At 37.4% G+C, this 16,843-nt stretch overlaps 8 protein-coding genes across 12 annotated transcripts; 4 read left to right on the forward strand and 4 right to left on the reverse strand.

The window, feature by feature from the left end:
* Window positions 1-21: 21 nt before the first annotated feature.
* On the reverse strand, window positions 22-3,534 carry LOC132199992 (CCR4-NOT transcription complex subunit 4-like). Of its 3 annotated transcripts, none has more exons than XM_059625136.1 (13): window positions 3,370-3,534; window positions 2,883-2,998; window positions 2,411-2,674; window positions 2,268-2,354; window positions 2,022-2,211; window positions 1,854-1,971; window positions 1,630-1,791; window positions 1,346-1,575; window positions 1,167-1,292; window positions 784-1,107; window positions 531-731; window positions 339-470; window positions 22-276 (listed from the first exon to the last, which is right to left on the reverse strand). In XM_059625136.1, the coding sequence occupies exons 2-13, from the start codon at window positions 2,988-2,990 to the stop codon at window positions 227-229; spliced, it is 1,992 nt and encodes a 663-aa protein (XP_059481119.1). In that variant the 5' UTR covers window positions 2,991-2,998; window positions 3,370-3,534; the 3' UTR covers window positions 22-226. The 3 variants fall into 3 exon arrangements, with proteins under 3 accessions (XP_059481119.1, XP_059481117.1, XP_059481118.1); XM_059625134.1 differs by having other exon boundaries at window positions 1,630-1,794; XM_059625135.1 differs by having other exon boundaries at window positions 1,630-1,794; window positions 3,297-3,534.
* Window positions 3,535-3,766: 232 nt separating this feature from the next.
* On the forward strand, window positions 3,767-5,938 carry LOC132199809 (coiled-coil domain-containing protein 28A). Of its 3 annotated transcripts, none has more exons than XM_059624829.1 (5): window positions 3,767-3,923; window positions 4,407-4,617; window positions 4,746-4,905; window positions 5,256-5,381; window positions 5,504-5,938. In XM_059624829.1, the coding sequence occupies exons 2-5, from the start codon at window positions 4,468-4,470 to the stop codon at window positions 5,734-5,736; spliced, it is 669 nt and encodes a 222-aa protein (XP_059480812.1). In that variant the 5' UTR covers window positions 3,767-3,923; window positions 4,407-4,467; the 3' UTR covers window positions 5,737-5,938. The 3 variants fall into 3 exon arrangements, with proteins under 3 accessions (XP_059480812.1, XP_059480814.1, XP_059480813.1); XM_059624831.1 differs by having other exon boundaries at window positions 5,301-5,381; XM_059624830.1 differs by lacking the exon at window positions 3,767-3,923 and adding an exon at window positions 4,011-4,171.
* LOC132199810 (chromosome transmission fidelity protein 8 homolog) lies at window positions 5,926-6,762 on the reverse strand. Its single transcript, XM_059624832.1, has 3 exons — window positions 6,626-6,762; window positions 6,345-6,465; window positions 5,926-6,234 (listed from the first exon to the last, which is right to left on the reverse strand). Exons 1-3 carry the CDS (start codon window positions 6,643-6,645, stop codon window positions 6,025-6,027), a joined length of 351 nt encoding a protein of 116 aa, XP_059480815.1. The 5' UTR covers window positions 6,646-6,762; the 3' UTR covers window positions 5,926-6,024.
* Window positions 6,763-6,980: 218 nt separating this feature from the next.
* Window positions 6,981-8,481, forward strand: LOC132200318 (anaphase-promoting complex subunit 10). Its single transcript, XM_059625700.1, has 3 exons — window positions 6,981-7,196; window positions 7,360-7,631; window positions 7,693-8,481. Exons 1-3 carry the CDS (start codon window positions 7,148-7,150, stop codon window positions 7,933-7,935), a joined length of 564 nt encoding a protein of 187 aa, XP_059481683.1. The 5' UTR covers window positions 6,981-7,147; the 3' UTR covers window positions 7,936-8,481.
* Window positions 8,482-8,922: 441 nt separating this feature from the next.
* On the forward strand, window positions 8,923-10,352 carry LOC132201824 (3 beta-hydroxysteroid dehydrogenase/Delta 5-->4-isomerase type 4). The gene is made up of 6 exons (XM_059628325.1): window positions 8,923-8,962; window positions 9,017-9,127; window positions 9,183-9,347; window positions 9,428-9,661; window positions 9,716-9,883; window positions 9,940-10,352. Exons 1-6 carry the CDS (start codon window positions 8,923-8,925, stop codon window positions 10,350-10,352), a joined length of 1,131 nt encoding a protein of 376 aa, XP_059484308.1.
* A 209-nt stretch (window positions 10,353-10,561) lies between these two features.
* Window positions 10,562-13,273, reverse strand: LOC132199495 (facilitated trehalose transporter Tret1-like). The gene is made up of 7 exons (XM_059624276.1): window positions 13,174-13,273; window positions 12,907-12,949; window positions 12,621-12,845; window positions 12,220-12,564; window positions 11,960-12,164; window positions 11,840-11,896; window positions 10,562-11,779 (listed from the first exon to the last, which is right to left on the reverse strand). The coding sequence occupies exons 2-7, from the start codon at window positions 12,934-12,936 to the stop codon at window positions 11,178-11,180; spliced, it is 1,464 nt and encodes a 487-aa protein (XP_059480259.1). The 5' UTR covers window positions 12,937-12,949; window positions 13,174-13,273; the 3' UTR covers window positions 10,562-11,177.
* Window positions 13,274-13,698: 425 nt separating this feature from the next.
* On the forward strand, window positions 13,699-15,875 carry LOC132199455 (glycolipid transfer protein). The gene is made up of 6 exons (XM_059624167.1): window positions 13,699-13,855; window positions 14,392-14,549; window positions 14,612-14,667; window positions 14,726-14,844; window positions 14,901-15,051; window positions 15,113-15,875. Exons 2-6 carry the CDS (start codon window positions 14,426-14,428, stop codon window positions 15,293-15,295), a joined length of 633 nt encoding a protein of 210 aa, XP_059480150.1. The 5' UTR covers window positions 13,699-13,855; window positions 14,392-14,425; the 3' UTR covers window positions 15,296-15,875.
* LOC132199456 (transmembrane protein 17-like) lies at window positions 15,705-16,769 on the reverse strand. The gene is made up of 4 exons (XM_059624169.1): window positions 16,607-16,769; window positions 16,429-16,532; window positions 16,256-16,369; window positions 15,705-16,151 (listed from the first exon to the last, which is right to left on the reverse strand). Exons 1-4 carry the CDS (start codon window positions 16,692-16,694, stop codon window positions 15,933-15,935), a joined length of 525 nt encoding a protein of 174 aa, XP_059480152.1. The 5' UTR covers window positions 16,695-16,769; the 3' UTR covers window positions 15,705-15,932.
* Window positions 16,770-16,843: the final 74 nt, after the last annotated feature.

Consider the following 16,843-nt stretch of genomic DNA (forward strand, 5'->3'; position numbering starts at 1 on the left):
CTTCAATAATTTCAATATTGGTCGATAATGAATGTGTACATTACATGATTTATTGTATTGCATTGGTTTCTCATCAAAGGGAACAAGGAGAATTCACTTCTCGTAATCAATATATGAAATCCAAAAATACTCGCGGCAGGGCCAGGATAATCCAGGACAAGACAAACGGGCCTTAACTTGGGCAGCACTTTCTGGTCAAGGCACCTTTTGCTTCTTACGGATCCTCTTAAAATGGTCGCGAGAAACCCGGAGGTGGAGCCAGTTTGCCAGGCCAGCCTAATGAATAATAAAAAAATCACAACTTACTACTTGAGCACAAAAAACAAAAAGCATTATACCTAGATTTGTGCGCGAGCTACTGGACGGGAAGAGACTGTTTTGCTCCATGAGACCCCAGCTAGGCTCAGCTCTTGGACATGCACTTGCTGCCATTATAGCTGGATCCATAGCGGTCCAATCATTTTGAACAGCTGGAGTTGAACATTTTCTTTAAATAAAAGACACCAGAATGACAAATTACGTGGGCTTACGTCTTTGCTGTGCAGGAGTACTTCGATGGGCACCATTGTTTAAATAACTGCTTCCCAGATTAGGCAAAAGTGCCTGCCAATCAGAGAAGCTAAAATTTGGTTGGGAAGGTGGCTTAATATCTTTATTTCCCAAAATCCGGCTAAAAGGCGAAGACGCATTTTCCATAGTACCAAGGTCAGCATGATGACCCACTTCATTTGCTGAGAAAATTTTAAAAGTAAGTTTTTAAATTCAAAAGAAAGCAGTACTAACTTCTTTGATGCATCGGCCTGTTGAAGGGAAGAGATGGTCCGTTGAAACCAGGTGGTGGCGGTGGCCTAGCATCAATTTCGTAAGGCAGATCTAGGTGGGAGGTGTGCCGGTGCAATTCAGAGGCCCGGAAAAGCTGCTGAAGGGTGGTTGTCTGCTGCTGCTGAATGGTCGTCATGGACCTGCTCTGCTGAAGTCTATGTTGCTGCTGCTGCTTCTTTTCGCTCTCCATTAATTCTGCCAATCCTTTCTGGGTTTCAGCAAAAGGATCAAAACCCAGATCATCGTCTTCCTCGTCTTCATCACACAAAGTCATGTTTTTAGATCCTTCAATCAATTTGAAATAAAATTAATAATTTAGCATGCATATCAAGCCACAATTTTACCATTTGTTAAAGATTCTGACTTGAATCCAAAAGCGGTTTGCCAATCAAAACTCTCTGAACTTAAATTAACTGGCGGAGGAGAGGTTTCTGTGGCAACTTGAACAGTTTCATGCTGCAAATCTTCATCTATTTCAAGAAAACTTTGAATTAGTGTTCATCAAAAAAATTTCCATTCAGACCTTTAGCATCTTCCTTTCCATTAGCATCATCAGAAATTGATGATGTGCTTGATGAAAGTGATGATGATTTTTGTAATGATTGCACATTCCCATTTCTACTATCGCTATTATGACCCGTAGAGCTATCGTTTGGTGGTGGGGACGGTGAAAGCTCTCTTCCATTTGACTCGGAAGCTTGTTTTTTACTACCATGCTTGCCTCTTGACCTGCCTTTTCTTTTCCTGCGACTCCTGTAAATAAAGTTTATTTTATCAACTGAGAAAAAAACTTAAGCAGGTACACACTTTGATGGTTCGTCTGCTTCTTTTTTCTTTTTATCTGCAGCAGGGGGCACACTGTTCTCCTCTAGCTCTTCACTGAGCGTGGGCCACGGCTCCTCTGTACTATTAATTCCCCAGGCAGGAGCTGCAGGTGCCGTGACAGTAGCTTTAGGTGGATTATCACTGCTGCTGTAAAATTTTTTCCAAAAATCAGAACAAGTGGGTAAACATTTGAAAACAAGGCAAACCTTTCTCTGACTTGATTACTAGAAGTATTGATTAACATCTGGTCGTAAAGCTTTCTTTCGTATTCCTGATGCTTGCCCTGTTGCATGTCTTCTTTAGTGAAACTTGCCTCGGAGTCACCTGAGTTATTCCATGTCAGTTGATTTAGAGTACAAGACCAATGAAATTACCTAAATCGTGCAAGTACATGCACTCTGCTCGAGGGCACTGTTGGTTTTTTAGAAAGTTGGAACAATACTTGGTGGTACCAAGCGATACCTTGAGCGAGCGGCTATCTACGAGGGTATTGTTGACAGCCGAGATTGCACGCAGGGCATCATCACTTCGATGGTATGTGACATACGCACTTGCACTTGGACCCTGATAAATTTAAATTGAATAAATATCCCGGCACAAATCCCTAAACAGACAATTACCTGAGTTCCAGCATAAGAGGTACTCTGGTTTATCACCACTTTTTGTATGCGCCCGAATTTGCCGAAGTACTCGTGCTTTTTAAGAACCTGGAGGGACAAAATTTTATGCAGGTGGAAAGAGAAGAAAATAGCAGAAAACTTACCTCAGCGTCAGTCAGTCTTGCAGGCAAACCAAGAACAAATACCAGGTTTTTCTGCACTACTCTCACAGCCGCCAGATGTTGCCGAGACTCAATCACCTTCTGCTTCCTCTGCTGCTCTCGCATTCGCTTCTCAGCCTTCAGCCGCTGCACCTCAGAAGTGGTTAGAGGTCGAAAATTCGCTGGGTTTTCCGAGTATGCCCGACGACATGCTGGACACAGCCCATTTTCATCGGTTCTTATCCGATGCCAGCAGAACCGACATATCTACAGAAAGAAAACACTTGTTACTAATATTTTTATTTTATTGACACTTTCAATTAATTTTATCTTGAAGAAAAAATTTGTTATTTCGGTAAGTTTGAGGCGAGTGTATATATATAATTGAACTATGGGAAAATTTTGAAATTATTTTAAAAAATGACAAAAAAAAAGGCAAGGCAGTTTTATTTAATTAAAATCTGAACGATATTACCTGGTAACCGCAGGTGCAAGGATGGAAGTTGAGGTCATCCACCTCCAACTGCTCCATACACAGAGGACATTCTACTGGCTCCTCTCCACTCTGGTTCAACACAGACATGGTATCCGCTGAAAACAAAGGTTGATATAAATAAGACATGATTTTCATTTTAAAACTTTGAAGTAAAGAATTCGCATTTTCGTGAAATATGGAACTTCCTGGCGAAAAGAAAATTGCAATCTAGGTAACTAGGCTACAGACCAAGGTGAAGGTTGCAGGCTTACAGGGAGATTAAATAATTAACTATGGCGCCCTGATCAGAAATCACAGGGAAGCTTGAAGAGGACCTTTTGATTGATAAGGCCAAACGGAGGTCCGGAAGCCTCGCAATCAAGGCGCAAGTAAGAAGTACAACCGTGAACTAACGGGAGACTGTGGCCTTGTTTTGTGATGTCACCAGAAAGGCCTCTCGGGCGACCTTTCAGGGGCGTTTGCTCACTTTATGTAAACGAGGTACGGTTCCCGACAGATTAGAGCTGCTGGAAAACGATTCGGCAGTGGAAGTGGCTGGAAAATGGGCTCAGCTGAACTCCGGAAAGGCTGGAAGGTGCGACTTCACAAACATCAATCGTGTTTACAAGGTTTTCCCGCAAAACAGCTAGCCTAGTACCATTGTTGCCAACATAATAATGTTCAAGAAGTCAATAAAATAAAATAAATCCGTTTAAAATGATAATTTTTTTACAAAAATTTAATTATCTTAATTTTTAAAAATTATAAAAAAATAAGTATAAGATTAAAATTGATTTATTTGGTGAAAAATATAAAACTTAAAAATAACATTACGGCAGCATTACGGTATATTTTTTCAGTTCTATTGGTCAGATTGAAATTCAGCTGATTCACTAAAAAAGTATTTTTTGCACTTATGTCAAGTGTCAAAGGAATTTCTCTCTAGAAAATACCCGGTAGAGAGCTGAGGCCTTTAAATATTGCTGAGATCTGCACCGTGTACGGTCGGACAAGGCTGGCTAGGCGATGTTGACCCAGCAGGTGCGAACCGGGCTCAAAGTGTGTCCAAAAGCAAGGGGGCGCAGAGACTTGACGGCGCCACGGAGCCAAAGAAGGCGCCATCATTAATAAATGGCTCATCCATTGGTCTAACTACATTCAAAAGAATTGTAGCAATGAATTAAATTTAAATACATAAGCTATATTAATTTGAGCTCATTCGTGTATCAAGACTTTTTGCACAGAGATAAACACACAAGCTGAAATTTAAAATATTGCAATTCACTACAGTAAATACGTTTGTAAATTTTTAACACTTATTCATCCCCTTCATTATTTGAAGTTTTTTTTAAATTTTTTTTTCTCTAATAACGATATTTGTCTTTTTTTAAGTTCATACTTCATAGAAAATTAATGTTGTTGCATATGCATTATTTAATCTTCATCCATCAATATCAATCAATATGCTAACAAAACAAACAAAATGTTCAAGAGTGAATACTAATTGAAAATTTTATCAAACAGGATTAAAGTTGCTGGACTTTTGTTATCTCAAGAGTGCATAAAGGAGTATTGTCCCCTTATCATGATGGGGGAGGAGTGCGAATTGCGCCAGTTGATGCTCTCTACTGAGGCCGACGAAGAGGATTCTCCAGAACGGGAAGATCAACCACCGCCTCCACCTGTCATGCCCCCAGCAAGAATGAGAAACAAATCTTCGAGCAGTCCAGCAAAGGTAAACAATTTTTGCCTTTTGTCCTTGCTCAGCATTTAACATTATTGCTACATCATAATATATATAATGAAATAACAGCCTGATGTAAATTTATTTTTAATATGGTTTCACTTTCATTCGATTATTAGGAATTGCAGCCATCGAGAGAAGCAAAAAGTCAAACTCCAATGCCCGCAATGACGACAAAAGTGGTTTATGTTAATGAAAAGTCTGAGAGCAGAGACAAGAATTTGGACACTCGGCAAGGCTCTGTTCGATCTGCAGCCAGAATGCACAAGCCAAGAAAGGGTATGGCGCACTTTTTTATGATCATTCATTGTGTGACACAGTTTAACAATTCACTATGAAATGCATTAGCACCATTTACAACTATTTCACATTTTTTTCTGTTTATATGTTTGGGCAGTTAATAAATTTTTATTTTTGGCATGCAAAAGAAAGTGTGGGTAAGGTCAATTTTGGTTTTGGTATTTATAAAAATGTTTATATAGTTCCCATAAACAACTATTAGCCGCTTGATATTTTTTATGACTATAATTTAACTAGCATTTTATTTGCAATTTTTTTTTGTTACTAATTTTGTTCATTTTTAGTTTCGTAATTTAGTTTTGCCGTTCTTTTTTTGTTTGCTTATTTAGTTGGTAATGTGGTGAGACCTCTGCAGCACCACTGTTTTCTCTCAGATGTTGCTGATGTGCGGGGCATGGAAAAGGCTCTGCTGAAGCTGCTGGAAGACTTCCATTCTGGACAACTGAGAGCATTTGGTAAGCAAAACATACTTTTCAACTAATCAAGCTACCTCTAATCTGAAAATAATGTTTGCTTGGCAAGCTTTTGTTTTTCTCAATTGCGTTTTTGCTCATTATTTGTGTCTTCCTATCTACAGGTCAGGACTGTAGCATGGAACAAATGGAGGCTATTCGAGAACAGCAAGAACGTCTCGCAAGAATGCACTTTGACCTTGGAGCACAGCAAGAATTATATGCTCCGTTGAGTGACGAAGGTTTGCGGTCAGGACAAGAGAACCTCGACCGGCTAATGGGTGCTTTGGAACAGCTCAGTTTATCGATAGAACAACTGCACTCTAACGAACAAGACGGTCTAGTTTTTTCAGACTGAGCTCATAAATTGTCAGCCAGCTGTGATTTTTCAGTTTGCTTTAATTTGCATTTTAAACATTTTTCTTGTTTGCCAAATTTTAAGAGCTTAAAATGCTCTCTCGTATGTCAAATTAATATTCATTTATTTTCAAATACCGTGCAAATGACAACAAGAAATAGTAAATAATAAATTGTGCTCAATAGCAAATTAATTGATTGCATTTAAAGTTATTTATTTAATTCAAATAATGCCTTTATATAGTACAAAAGTGGAAGTATTAAGAGAAAGTGCAATATGAAGAGCATCTCACTTGACAAAAATTGCTTCAGTGCTATCCACAATTGGCCGAGGCCTTTCACTGAACAGCAGTTTTTGCACCACCATTCCTTGAACCTGGTACTCCGTCACCTCAAACTCATCATCTTTTGGTTTCTTCTTCAAAATAGCCAAAGGCTTTTCTAGTTTTGCTAATCTTCCTGTCAGGACATGGTGGCCAATAATTAATAAGGGCTCTCCCTGTTGAGAAAATTGGCGAATCACAAATATAGTCATGTTTTAATTAACAGAAAATAATAGAAAGACTATTTTTAATTGTGTTTCATAACTAATAATACAGTCATAAATACCTCTAAATTGTAATGCAAGTCCCCAATCACTTTTCCGTGAAACGAGGCTGTTGTTTCATTATTCTGGAGGTCTCCTTGAAGCTCAATTATAGACCACTCAGGAATTTTTCCAGTTCCAACACTAGAAAAATAAAAAAATATTTTAATAACATTGGCCAATTATGCTCATTCTCAAAAATACATATGTAGTCAAAACAAAAACACACGAATAGAGTGATAGAGATTTACATGTGTAAAATAATCTGTAAAATTCCAACGATTATGATTATGACAACACTTACCGGTCAATTATTATCTGCATGTTAATCTATATAAAACTCGCTAATATGTATGGCTAAAAACAGAAAAAAAATATATGAAATGGAACTTCCTCTACGATTTTCCAGTTTTCGCCAATTTCTTGCCGCCAGCCGCGAATATTTATCAAGGAGGCCAACCCACTTTTTGAAAATAATTTTCGTGGACAGAGTTTTTCAACGTGAATAATCCTTAAAAAAATTTTAAATTAAATATTAATGTAAAAATTATTTCTGGGAAATAATTTTCGCCATTTTATACTATTTTCGATTATTTTTACTGAATCCATTAAAACCTTTTGGTTGGCTACTCTTAAAATGTGCATCCCGGTACAGCTGATCAGATTCGAATCAAATTTATCAACAAATCAACACGGGCTCAGAAAATTTTATTAATTTAACTTAAATCTGTCTTATTCTTACACAAGATTGATAAATTTTTAAGCCTTGAAGACTATCAGAAATTTTTCTATATTGTGGTAATCAGCTAATTTTCAACAAATTCCTATGAAAATGGCTGCAAACAAGGCGAATGAATCGCTGGAGATTGCATTAGGTTTGTATGTTTGCAATATTTAGTGCTCATAATATTATTTAAGTATATTTTAAATATAGTATTATTTCCTCCTGTTATGTTTATATTCAGGAATTAATTTGTCGTATCATGTCTATCATCGGCCAATTAATTTTAAAAATGTAATGTGTGCTGAAATTTTCAGAAAAATTCTCCAAAAATATTCGCGAAGTTGGATCGCAAGCCATTTGGAGTTTGTCCTCTTGCAAACCAGGATTCGGTGTTGACCAACTACGCGACGATTGCGTTGATACCTACTGGCAGTCAGACGGGCAGCTGCCTCATCTTGTCAACGTCCAATTCAGAAAGAAAACAACCGTCCAGGACATTTGCATCTACACCGATTACAAACTGGACGAAAGCTACACGCCCAGTCGAATTTCAATCAGAGCAGGCACACATTTCAACGATTTACAGGCAAGAAGCGCAGTAGATTTATTCCATATATAATAAAAAAAAAAAATTGGAATTTTTATAGGAAATCGAAGTGGTGGAATTGACGGAGCCAAGTGGGTGGATTGTGATTCCGATCAAAGACATTCATGACAACCCTCTTCGCACCTTCATGGTCCAAATTGCAGTAATTACCAATCACCAGAATGGCAGAGACACGCACATGCGTCAGATAAAAATTCATTCGCCGGCAGAGAAAAGAGCCATCACTCTTGATCTAGGCCACCTGACCACCGTTGAGTGTCGCCAATTTAGCTACTTAAGATGAATCGGAATTGAGAAGTGGTAAAATTATCCAGTTCGGTATTATTTGGAGCTGAATAGACAAACAGTGGAAAGAAGGTTAGAGCTTTTCAGATTTTAAATAAAAAGAATAGTTGAAAGAGGAGTCACTTGGTGGCATAAATTGAACTCAATGGAGAAAACAACTTTCTGAGTCTCTTGTCCTGTTGTCCAGTGAAAAAAATTACGCTTTTTTTCTAAACAAAGACACACAATTGATAAGTGTAAACGTTTTCGTCAGAATAGAAAATTAGCCCTCTCAACTTTTTTTAGGGGAATTCCCACACTCTCGTTTAGTTTCATTTTGCAAATATGCTGAAAAATGCTTCGATTTCAAGTACCATATGAAGATATGAATTAGGATTAAGAAGGGTTAAATACAAAAATTTTGCTCTTTTTCCAAACTAATTGCTGTTAAAATAGAGCCTTGTTGCTTTTTATTGTATAAATTAATGCATGACTGTGATCTGTAATGTAAGATGTAAGTTAAATAATGTTAATTGAAATTTTGTAATAAATCTAAGGAAAATAATTGTTAAATTGTTTTTGTTCTTCAAATAGTAAGATTTATTTTATTTCCCAAAAAATTATCAAAATCTTATTTAAAGGAATGAATTATATATAATAAACTTCTTGATATTATAATCTTGTGACTTATGGAAAAACCTGCATTTAAGAAGCTCAAAATTACGAAAAACAATCTATTTTATGTGAACGTGCTTATAAACATGTTATGTTTTTCTGGCTATTTTTGTGTGGCTCTTCCCTGAGGCGCTCGACAGACTACAGGTAGCAACACAGGCCACGGCACCTATTTTATAACTTGTCAAAAGAAAGTGAGGGCAATGAAAGTGATTACCACAGCAGCATTTAATAGTAGCTCTAGTAAACAGAAATCTCATTTGGTGATAAGCCGCGCTTCAATCAATTTGCTCTTGCTAGAGACAAAAAGTTGATAATTAATTTTCCTGAAATGAGGAGGGAAAGCAGAAAAGACGTAGTTCTAATAACAGGTTAGTTTGTTTCACGATTTTCCTGTATCCGTAAATTTGTTATTTTTTTCAAAGGAGGTAATGGTTTTCTTGGCCAGCACTTGGTTAGAGAATTGGAAATGAGAGATGGAAATAATTTGACCGAAATTCGAATTTTGGATCTAGTGCCTTATATTAATAAGTTGGGTTAGTAACTTAAATTTTTTTGCAGTTTTATTCTGAAATATAATTTTGAAATTAGATTTCATAAATGAAGTGCCAGTAAAGAGCTTTGTTGCTGACATTTGTGACAAAGAAGCGGCGCGGCACGCGTTTAGGGGTGCGACGTGCGTAATGCATTTGGCCGCCTTCGTTGACTACTCCTTTCCTGCTGATGCTGATGAATTGCATAGAGTTAATTTGGAAGGTAATTTATTTCCATTCTGATATAATTTTAAAAATGCGATTATTGAACTTGATTAATATACAATTTTATGGAATTCATAGGAACACAAACGGTTATTGACCTATGCAAGGAAGAAAATGTGCCCATTTTGGTACATTGTAGCACAGCGGAGGTCACTCTGAGACCTCGTATGGGACCTTTTCCAATGGTCGTGGGACTTCCTGAGCACCGAGCTGATCCACCTCACTACATTGATCAACTGCCACCTTATGCTGCTTCAAAATTAAGGGCAGAAAAATTAGTACTATCAGAAAATATGTCTTACTTGTCAAATGGTAATTTTTAAAAAGGGCAGAAAATTAGAGAAAAATAATAATTTCAATTTTTAGGTAAAGACCGTTTGAGGGTCACAGCTCTGCGGCCAACTTTCTTATATGGAGAACTGGAACCACGCTTCACAAACGCAGCTATCAAGGCGGCCTCAGCCCTCAAAGGACATTTGATAGACATGCAAGGACCTGGTGGGCCAGGTTGCAAAATGCAATTCACTTATGCAGGTTTTTTTATAAAATTTGACAGCCAATGATAAATATTTTAAAACATTTAATTGCAGGCAATGCGGCATGGGCGTTTATTCGAGCCAAAGATTCGCTTCAAGCAGAGCCTATTACCAATCCAAACTTGTCGGCATGCGGTCTGCCTGTTTTGGTCACTGACGACACTTTGGTGCCACATCCATTTGACTTAATGAAGAAAATATTGGGCCCTGACGTCATAAAAGACTCCTACTATTGGCTCCCTTTGGCCGCTTCACTGCCGATTGCTTGGGCTATTGAAAAAGTGACTACTGTGGTGGGTGGAAAATTGCCCGTTCATCCCACCGCTTTAGTGTGTATTTTTGGTGGCGTCGCGTATTTCAACGGCCTCAGGGCTGCGATCTGTCTCAACTACGCGCCTCCATATTCTGAGAAGGAAGCACTACAAAACACATCTAAATATTTTGCGCATCGAACTATGACATGCTAAAAGATTTTGACTTAAAAAACGTCAGAAATATTTTATGAAGAACAGAACACTATTCAATAAAATAATATTAAATAAAAGAAGTTTTTTGTTTTACAGCAGTTCAAAAATATTTTATATCATGATATTCTATTCATGCAAAGGAAAGCGCCTAGAAGTATCGAGTTATGCAACCTGCTGTTCACGCTTTCTTTGCCGGTTGCCTACTTTCACTATTTCCACATTAAGAGAATTGGAAATTTAAAAATAGAACCATTATTGCGTTTACACATCAAAGATTACTTTATTGTAATTGTCCCGTATTTTATTATAAAGCATATTGATAATTATTATTATTATATTGATAATTTTGTAATGTAACAGCCCCATCCCCATTTACCACAATCATTGTGATTAGGAGCCACAGCCTCTTGCAAACATGAATAATGACATACACTTCTTGTCATTGCGACGAAAATTTTATATTATCACTTTAAATATTTGCATTTATGTAATCTTCAGTATTAAAATGTTTCTCCTAGCGGGTTTCAGGCAACAATAATTATTAATGCATGATTTGAATCTGAAACGAGGCAATCAGAGTAATCAAAGTACAGATTTCTATTAAACCTATTAACTATTCCAAACTATTCTATCATAAAGCTGGTCGTTTCTCAATGAGTCATGCAGTCTTTGCAAAATATATAAGACCCTTTAAAATTATAGACATAAGATCCCATTTTTACTTTTAAAATATATCTTTCCCTACTATGATTGTATTAAAAGTTGTAGTCTATCCCCTTACAAGTCATGGAAATGATTATTACCTTCTTGATGTTTTGCAAAAGTTTAACTGGGTGAGTTGAGACTAGTCTGGATCTGCTCCAGGGTCCTGCCTTTGGTCTCTGGCACAAACAGGGCTACAAACAGCACTCCTATAGTTGTGAGACTCGCAAAGCACCAAAACGTGGGGCCTTCGCCAATGGCAGACACAACGGGCTCAAATTGTGCAGTAACCACGAAGGTGAGCCACCATGAGGTCGCCGAGGCCACCGAGCCAGCAACACCCTTGACCTCTGGGGCAAAGAGTTCTCCCAACATGAGCCAAGGCACTGGTCCGAATCCGAGAGAGAAAACAACAAAGTAGAGACAGACTGTGAGCACTGGCAGCATGCCTAGGGACGATAGGTCTTGGCCTCTGTCCTTGAAGAAGAAGAAGGCACCCAGGGTGGTGCAGCAAGCGGCCATCACAGCGCCTGAGAGAAGCAGCAACGGCCGTCGACCTGCTTTGTCCACTATCAGGAATGAGAGGAAGGTGGCGGCCACTTGGACAGCTCCGACAATGGCAGCCGCTGTTGCTCCCTGCACCGAGCCTCCAGCAGCGGCAAATATTTCTTCTGTGTAAAAGACGACGGCGTTGATTCCAGAGAACTGCTGGAACGCCATTAAGCCTAAAAGGAAAATAAAATCTCTGCCAACAATCCTCAAATGGAAAATTAATTTTCTCTTACCAACAGCAATTAAAGTGGCTCTTTGAAGGAAAACTGTTTTTATCGAAATGGATCGTTCTGCAAAATCACAAATAAAAAAAAAATGTAATTAATTTAAAAAGAAAATTCGCTGTGATTTACCTGTTGAACTTTGTCTGGTCATCTCGTTGAGTTCTCTTCTCAAATCGCAATCGTTGCCCCAGAGCCACTGGAGTGAATCGTGAGCAGCATTAAGTCTGCCTCTCCGAAGTAAATATGATGGCGATTCTGGCGCAAAAACAAGAATGGCCATTGCTGCCACCACTGGCAGGATAGCCGATATTGCTGACAGCCAGAACACAGGAACCTGTAAAAAAATAATTTATTAAGTTTATTTGAAACATAAAATTTTTTAAGCTAACCAATGGGCCGATTACATAAGCCATTTCAACGCCCATCACAACCTGGAGTTGGAAAAGTGAGCCCAGGGCACCTCGCATTGCAGGATGGGCCACTTCAGACACGTAGACTGGGATGGCAACACAGAAGGCGCCACCACTTGCACCAGAGATAAGTCGCCCACTGTACAGCATGGCAGGGTTCTTGGCAAATGCAACCAAGAGCCACCCTGCGCACAGAGGTGCACAGAGTGCAATCATGCATGCCTTTCGGCCAAGTCTGTCGACAAGTTGGCCTGCAATGGGTGACATCAGTGCTGCTCCCAATCCGGCCAAGGAGCCCACCCAACCAAGCTGGGCTTGTGAAATCTGATGGAATTTTTTATTTAATACTTTGTCTGGTATTATAATTTGCAAAAACCTACAGGAAATCCCAAATCACCCTTTTTCAGTCTCTCGCCAACAGGAGACGTCCAGGCTAAAACTGTTCCAAGACAGAAAGCTCCGCAGGTGACAGACAGACACGCAAGAAACTGGGTGATTTTTCTCACATTGCAGGCGACGGGGAAAAGCGGCTCTTCGTCTACTGGAAGTAATGGCGCATTAATATCTTCATCGCCCCCTGCTTCTTGGCCATTCATCGTTAGAGGCTGAAATAGGATTTATTTTGTGTCATTGTATTTCTAAATACAAAATTTAAGTTAAAAATACCTGATCCGACCGAGCTTCTTCTGCCTCCATTTTAGTAAAAAGCCTGAAAAATTATTACATTGTATATTTGATCTTTAAAAATTTTAATAACTGAATTAATTTAATGTAAGAGAAAAATATTTTTTTCTAATTAATTATTGTCTGAATAATTTTTTTACAAATCGTTGTAATTTTTAACATGCCAATAAATCTAAATGATTGAAAAATCAATGACAAATGAATTATATTTAAATCCTCGTAAAATTTATCTGGGCGTAATTAATTTACCCACAAAATCCAACGGAGAGCTCCGAACTAACAAACACACGCTCAAGCAGTAGTACTCGGAGTTGATGAAGTTGTTCTCGTATGGTTTGAAGCAGGCAATTATAGCGGTCAGGTCACGTGAATTAATTTTCGACCCGCAGCGCCTATATGATCTACGCTGTGTGATTCATCTGTGTGTGGAAAATGCCAGCACCGCGTCAATTGCATTAGCATACCATAATAATGTAAAAGGGTTGAAAATTTTTCGACTTTCTTTGTTTTGCCTGTCTAATGCAAAACACGCCCACATACATCACGTGGGTGTAATACCGGTTAGTTGAAAGGTAAGAAACCGGTTTCTATGGAATTAATTTTTCACAATTTTGTTTAATTAGACTGTAATCTGGAATTAAATAGCAATCAAACTAGTTTTGAGCCTGATTTTATTTTATTCAATTTCAAATTTTTCAAACAACTTGGACTTTTACGCCAGTTTATTTTGTGGTTATCTGTAACCGGTAAAAATTTGCAAAAAGTAAACAAACCGAACACGTCGCCTGCTGGTGCCTGTGGTGCCAGTCAGCCAGGCTGGTGCTCGTTTCTTTTGATTTTAGTTTGCAGGTGTTCGTGTTTCGAGCGTGATCCTGACGTGCATCTGTCAACGTAACTTCCTAAAATTTGCTGCAATCTTGAGTAAATTTGGGTGAGAAATTCTTCATAATTTATTTAAAAAATGTAATGTTCTTGTAACACTTTTAACTTTCCCAAGTTTTATTTAGTATATTATAATCAATTATTTTATTTGTATGGTTGCAACATCTGTTAGAGGCTCACCCTAGGCACACATCCTATTGTCCGGAGAGGAAAAGGACGCGTGTGATTTTAAAACCCATTGAAAGCTTCCTTAAAAAGATGTCTTTCATAATATATATATTTATTTTCAAACTAATACCATACATACATGGATTTTCTTTTTCCGCTTTTTCTATAATTATACAGCATTATTAAGGTGTTAATTTGAAATCATCAATTATTTGATTGATATAAAAAATACACATTTTGTTTGTTATTATTAAAGTGACGATTTTTATATTGGAAGAAAACATTAAAAAATTGCGATCATTGCCTTTTTAATAAATCGATTGAAATAATACATGTGATTGGGATTGGAGCTTTTGAATTTCAACAAAAGTTCACTCCGAATTATCTGATGCACAAATTTTGTGCTGTGCTACCTAGGTTGGCGATAAGATGAGATAAGCCGCTCAGCAAAATGTCGAGCCAAAACGAGGAGACTGTGTTTGCATCTGGCAAACTAATATTCCCAAAGCCAAAAGAAGACAAAATTGATACCCTTGAATTCCTCGAGGCAGCTAAAGGGGTTGTCACACTAATTGGTATAATTGTGCTATATTTTTCTAAAAGATTTAATAACTCAAAATTGTACTCATGATTATAGATCTCTTTGGCACTATTTTCTCTGTCGTGAAATTGGATATGAATGGGAACATAACGGTTTGTATCGCACAATTTTTTATATATTTTTTTAATAAAATGCAAACTTTTATCATAGAAACTCACAAAGCAGTATCAAAAGAGTCCCTCGAATCACTCAACCCTTCATGATATGATTATTGCTGAAAAGCAGCAGGGAGGAATCTTTGCAACAGATGCACTTCTTTGGTTAAAAAGGTTATTTTTTATTTAAAGAATTTTTTACCCTATTATAATCCATTTTTTATTTTTAGAGCACTCCATTTCTTCCAAGTGTTTTTGGAGGCTATTCTTAAAGACTCAGAGAATGGTGAAAAGGTAGAGAATGTTTCACCCCATCTGACCGTTGCCTATCAAACCACTCTTGAGAGATACCACAATTTCATCATTCGAAAAACTTTTGGCGTAAGTCACTATTAATTTGAAAAATTATTCACAGCTTTGATTAAAAGACACGTTTTTGCAGTTCCTGTGTAGCAAATGTCCAAACAGAAGTAAATTAGTGCTGACCATGTCAAAGGGAGTGGAAGGTCGTGAGGAAGCTGTTATCCGTGACCTGGCTCCTGTGGTTACCAGCCTGAAACAAACAATTGCCATCATTGACCAACTTTACCTGGACAATGAACTTGACTTGGAGGCCGGTGCGTAATTTTACGAACTCACTTCGGAATGTGTCATTTTAATTTTTGTTAAATATTTCTAATATCGGGACCCATTTTAACTTAAAGAAAAGTAATTTCTGTTGCATTTCGTCTAATTTTATCAAATTTTTAGATGTTATAAAATTATTAACTTAGTAAGTGCTGGGATAATATTTTTAAACCTGCAGCTATTTATATAATCTAGCTCAAAATTAAAATAATTGCCAAATTGAGGAGTAGCCAAATGAAATCAGGGTATTTTTATAAAATGGTGCATAATGCAAAACTCAGCTGTTTTCGCTGATATGGCTAAATGTGATTTTGGCAGATAAGGCCATGCAAGGAGTGCCTGAAAATTGAAAGCTTGTCCACCTTTGTGCATGAAGCTCATTTGTTATTCATTTGAATTTTGCGAGTGCAAAAAAATCAAAACCTGTGCTTCTTATATTTCCCTTTACACTGTGCAGTCTCACGTATTGTTGCTGACCACAATTAGTGTTATAGTTGTTCAAATGAAGAGGTTGTTAACTAATTTAAAGTTTATCACTCGGACAGATTGTTCAATCAATAAAAATGACATTTTCACTACATGTACATTTTTATTATATCCATACAAAATAAAAGAAGTAGATTTTTAAATTCTCACTATTGATGAGATTGGCGGAAGCGGTCTGCATGATGCTGTGCTGCCCTGGTTAGCGCCTGATAACCAGACAGAAGCTGCAGCACGAGCAGCAGCAACAATATAATATTAACTGTGTACTCTGGCGGTGTAGATTTTATTCCTCGCGAAAGTATCAGGAAAAGTTCCATCGGCAACTGAAGCAGGACGGAAAGCATCCAAAAAGCTGCCAGTTCAGGAATCTCGGATCCAAAAATATGGGATTTAATTATTATTTTTTTATTAATTATTATTTAATTTTTTCCTATTTAAATTATTTTATGAAATTGTCGAAAATATTTAATACCTTTTCAGTCAAATTGCCTAAGTAACCAAGATAGAGCCGGACAATTTGGACAACAAATATTGAAGCTAGCATAGTTATGCTGATGAATTTGTAAGTGCTACTCAGATAGTCATACTAAAGGCGCATGATTTAAGATTAAGACATTGAGTTTATAATAGTAATTTGAAACTTGCCTTGATGTTGTAAACTGATCCTATCGTCACAGCCCAAAATGGGAAAAATACTGCATCAAAATACAAGAGCATTTGCAATACAAGACTACATTCAAAAGAATCTCCTAAAAATATTAATTTATTATGTAATTAAATACAACTTATATATTTTTATATAATTATTTAGAAAAAATACCACCTTTATAACTTGAAATTCCTGGAAAAACATTTTCTGACCAACTAGTCACAGACTTTCTCCAAGACGTAGAAAAAGATTTAGCTCTCATGATATTTCTTTAAAAAGCTTTACGACTTCAGCTCACTCCAGCCCACAGACTGTTATCTGGTGTTCGGGCCACATTCAAGCGGTAGTGGAATGCAACTTTTAAAAGTACGTTTGCTTTCGCGCCGCATTCGCTTTGCAGCGCCCTCTTAA

The sequence above is a fragment of the Neocloeon triangulifer genome, unplaced genomic scaffold (genome assembly GCF_031216515.1).
Source record: "Neocloeon triangulifer isolate White Clay Creek 2 clone unplaced genomic scaffold, ASM3121651v1 ptg000014l, whole genome shotgun sequence".
In the NCBI taxonomy this organism is placed as follows: domain Eukaryota; kingdom Metazoa; phylum Arthropoda; class Insecta; order Ephemeroptera; family Baetidae; genus Neocloeon; species Neocloeon triangulifer.

What these genes read in the sequence shown, in the direction of transcription:
- LOC132199992 (XM_059625134.1), bottom strand. Translation starts at nt 2,990, where the DNA reads ATGTCTGTGTTGAACCAGAGTGGAGAGGAGCCAGTAGAATGTCCTCTG. An exon ending in AGTAATCAAGTCAGAGAAAG is followed by an intron (nt 1,795 to 1,853) that starts GTTTGCCTTGTT and finishes AAAATTTTACAG; the next exon opens with CAGCAGTGATAATCCACCTA. An exon ending in TACTCCTGCACAGCAAAGAC is followed by an intron (nt 471 to 530) that starts GTAAGCCCACGT and finishes GTTCAACTCCAG; the next exon opens with CTGTTCAAAATGATTGGACC.
- LOC132199809 (XM_059624829.1), top strand. Translation starts at nt 4,468, where the DNA reads ATGATGGGGGAGGAGTGCGAATTGCGCCAGTTGATGCTCTCTACTGAG. An exon ending in CTTCGAGCAGTCCAGCAAAG is followed by an intron (nt 4,618 to 4,745) that starts GTAAACAATTTT and finishes TTCGATTATTAG; the next exon opens with GAATTGCAGCCATCGAGAGA. An exon ending in TGGACAACTGAGAGCATTTG is followed by an intron (nt 5,382 to 5,503) that starts GTAAGCAAAACA and finishes TCCTATCTACAG; the next exon opens with GTCAGGACTGTAGCATGGAA.
- LOC132199810 (XM_059624832.1), bottom strand. Translation starts at nt 6,645, where the DNA reads ATGCAGATAATAATTGACCG. An exon ending in ATGCAGATAATAATTGACCG is followed by an intron (nt 6,466 to 6,625) that starts GTAAGTGTTGTC and finishes TTATTTTTCTAG; the next exon opens with TGTTGGAACTGGAAAAATTC. An exon ending in ACTTGCATTACAATTTAGAG is followed by an intron (nt 6,235 to 6,344) that starts GTATTTATGACT and finishes TTTTCTCAACAG; the next exon opens with GGAGAGCCCTTATTAATTAT.
- LOC132200318 (XM_059625700.1), top strand. Translation starts at nt 7,148, where the DNA reads ATGAAAATGGCTGCAAACAAGGCGAATGAATCGCTGGAGATTGCATTA. An exon ending in ATCGCTGGAGATTGCATTAG is followed by an intron (nt 7,197 to 7,359) that starts GTTTGTATGTTT and finishes TGAAATTTTCAG; the next exon opens with AAAAATTCTCCAAAAATATT. An exon ending in CACATTTCAACGATTTACAG is followed by an intron (nt 7,632 to 7,692) that starts GCAAGAAGCGCA and finishes GAATTTTTATAG; the next exon opens with GAAATCGAAGTGGTGGAATT.
- LOC132201824 (XM_059628325.1), top strand. Translation starts at nt 8,923, where the DNA reads ATGAGGAGGGAAAGCAGAAAAGACGTAGTTCTAATAACAG. An exon ending in TATGTCTTACTTGTCAAATG is followed by an intron (nt 9,662 to 9,715) that starts GTAATTTTTAAA and finishes TTCAATTTTTAG; the next exon opens with GTAAAGACCGTTTGAGGGTC. An exon ending in AATGCAATTCACTTATGCAG is followed by an intron (nt 9,884 to 9,939) that starts GTTTTTTTATAA and finishes ATTTAATTGCAG; the next exon opens with GCAATGCGGCATGGGCGTTT.
- LOC132199495 (XM_059624276.1), bottom strand. Translation starts at nt 12,936, where the DNA reads ATGGAGGCAGAAGAAGCTCGGTCGGATCAG. An exon ending in GACCAGACAAAGTTCAACAG is followed by an intron (nt 11,897 to 11,959) that starts GTAAATCACAGC and finishes GTGATTTTGCAG; the next exon opens with AACGATCCATTTCGATAAAA. An exon ending in AGCCACTTTAATTGCTGTTG is followed by an intron (nt 11,780 to 11,839) that starts GTAAGAGAAAAT and finishes TTTTCCTTTTAG; the next exon opens with GCTTAATGGCGTTCCAGCAG.
- LOC132199455 (XM_059624167.1), top strand. Translation starts at nt 14,426, where the DNA reads ATGTCGAGCCAAAACGAGGAGACTGTGTTTGCATCTGGCAAACTAATA. An exon ending in ATATGAATGGGAACATAACG is followed by an intron (nt 14,668 to 14,725) that starts GTTTGTATCGCA and finishes CTTTTATCATAG; the next exon opens with AAACTCACAAAGCAGTATCA. An exon ending in TCATTCGAAAAACTTTTGGC is followed by an intron (nt 15,052 to 15,112) that starts GTAAGTCACTAT and finishes ACGTTTTTGCAG; the next exon opens with TTCCTGTGTAGCAAATGTCC.
- LOC132199456 (XM_059624169.1), bottom strand. Translation starts at nt 16,694, where the DNA reads ATGAGAGCTAAATCTTTTTCTACGTCTTGGAGAAAGTCTGTGACTAGT. An exon ending in GATCAGTTTACAACATCAAG is followed by an intron (nt 16,370 to 16,428) that starts GCAAGTTTCAAA and finishes ATGCGCCTTTAG; the next exon opens with TATGACTATCTGAGTAGCAC. An exon ending in TAGGCAATTTGACTGAAAAG is followed by an intron (nt 16,152 to 16,255) that starts GTATTAAATATT and finishes TTTGGATCCGAG; the next exon opens with ATTCCTGAACTGGCAGCTTT.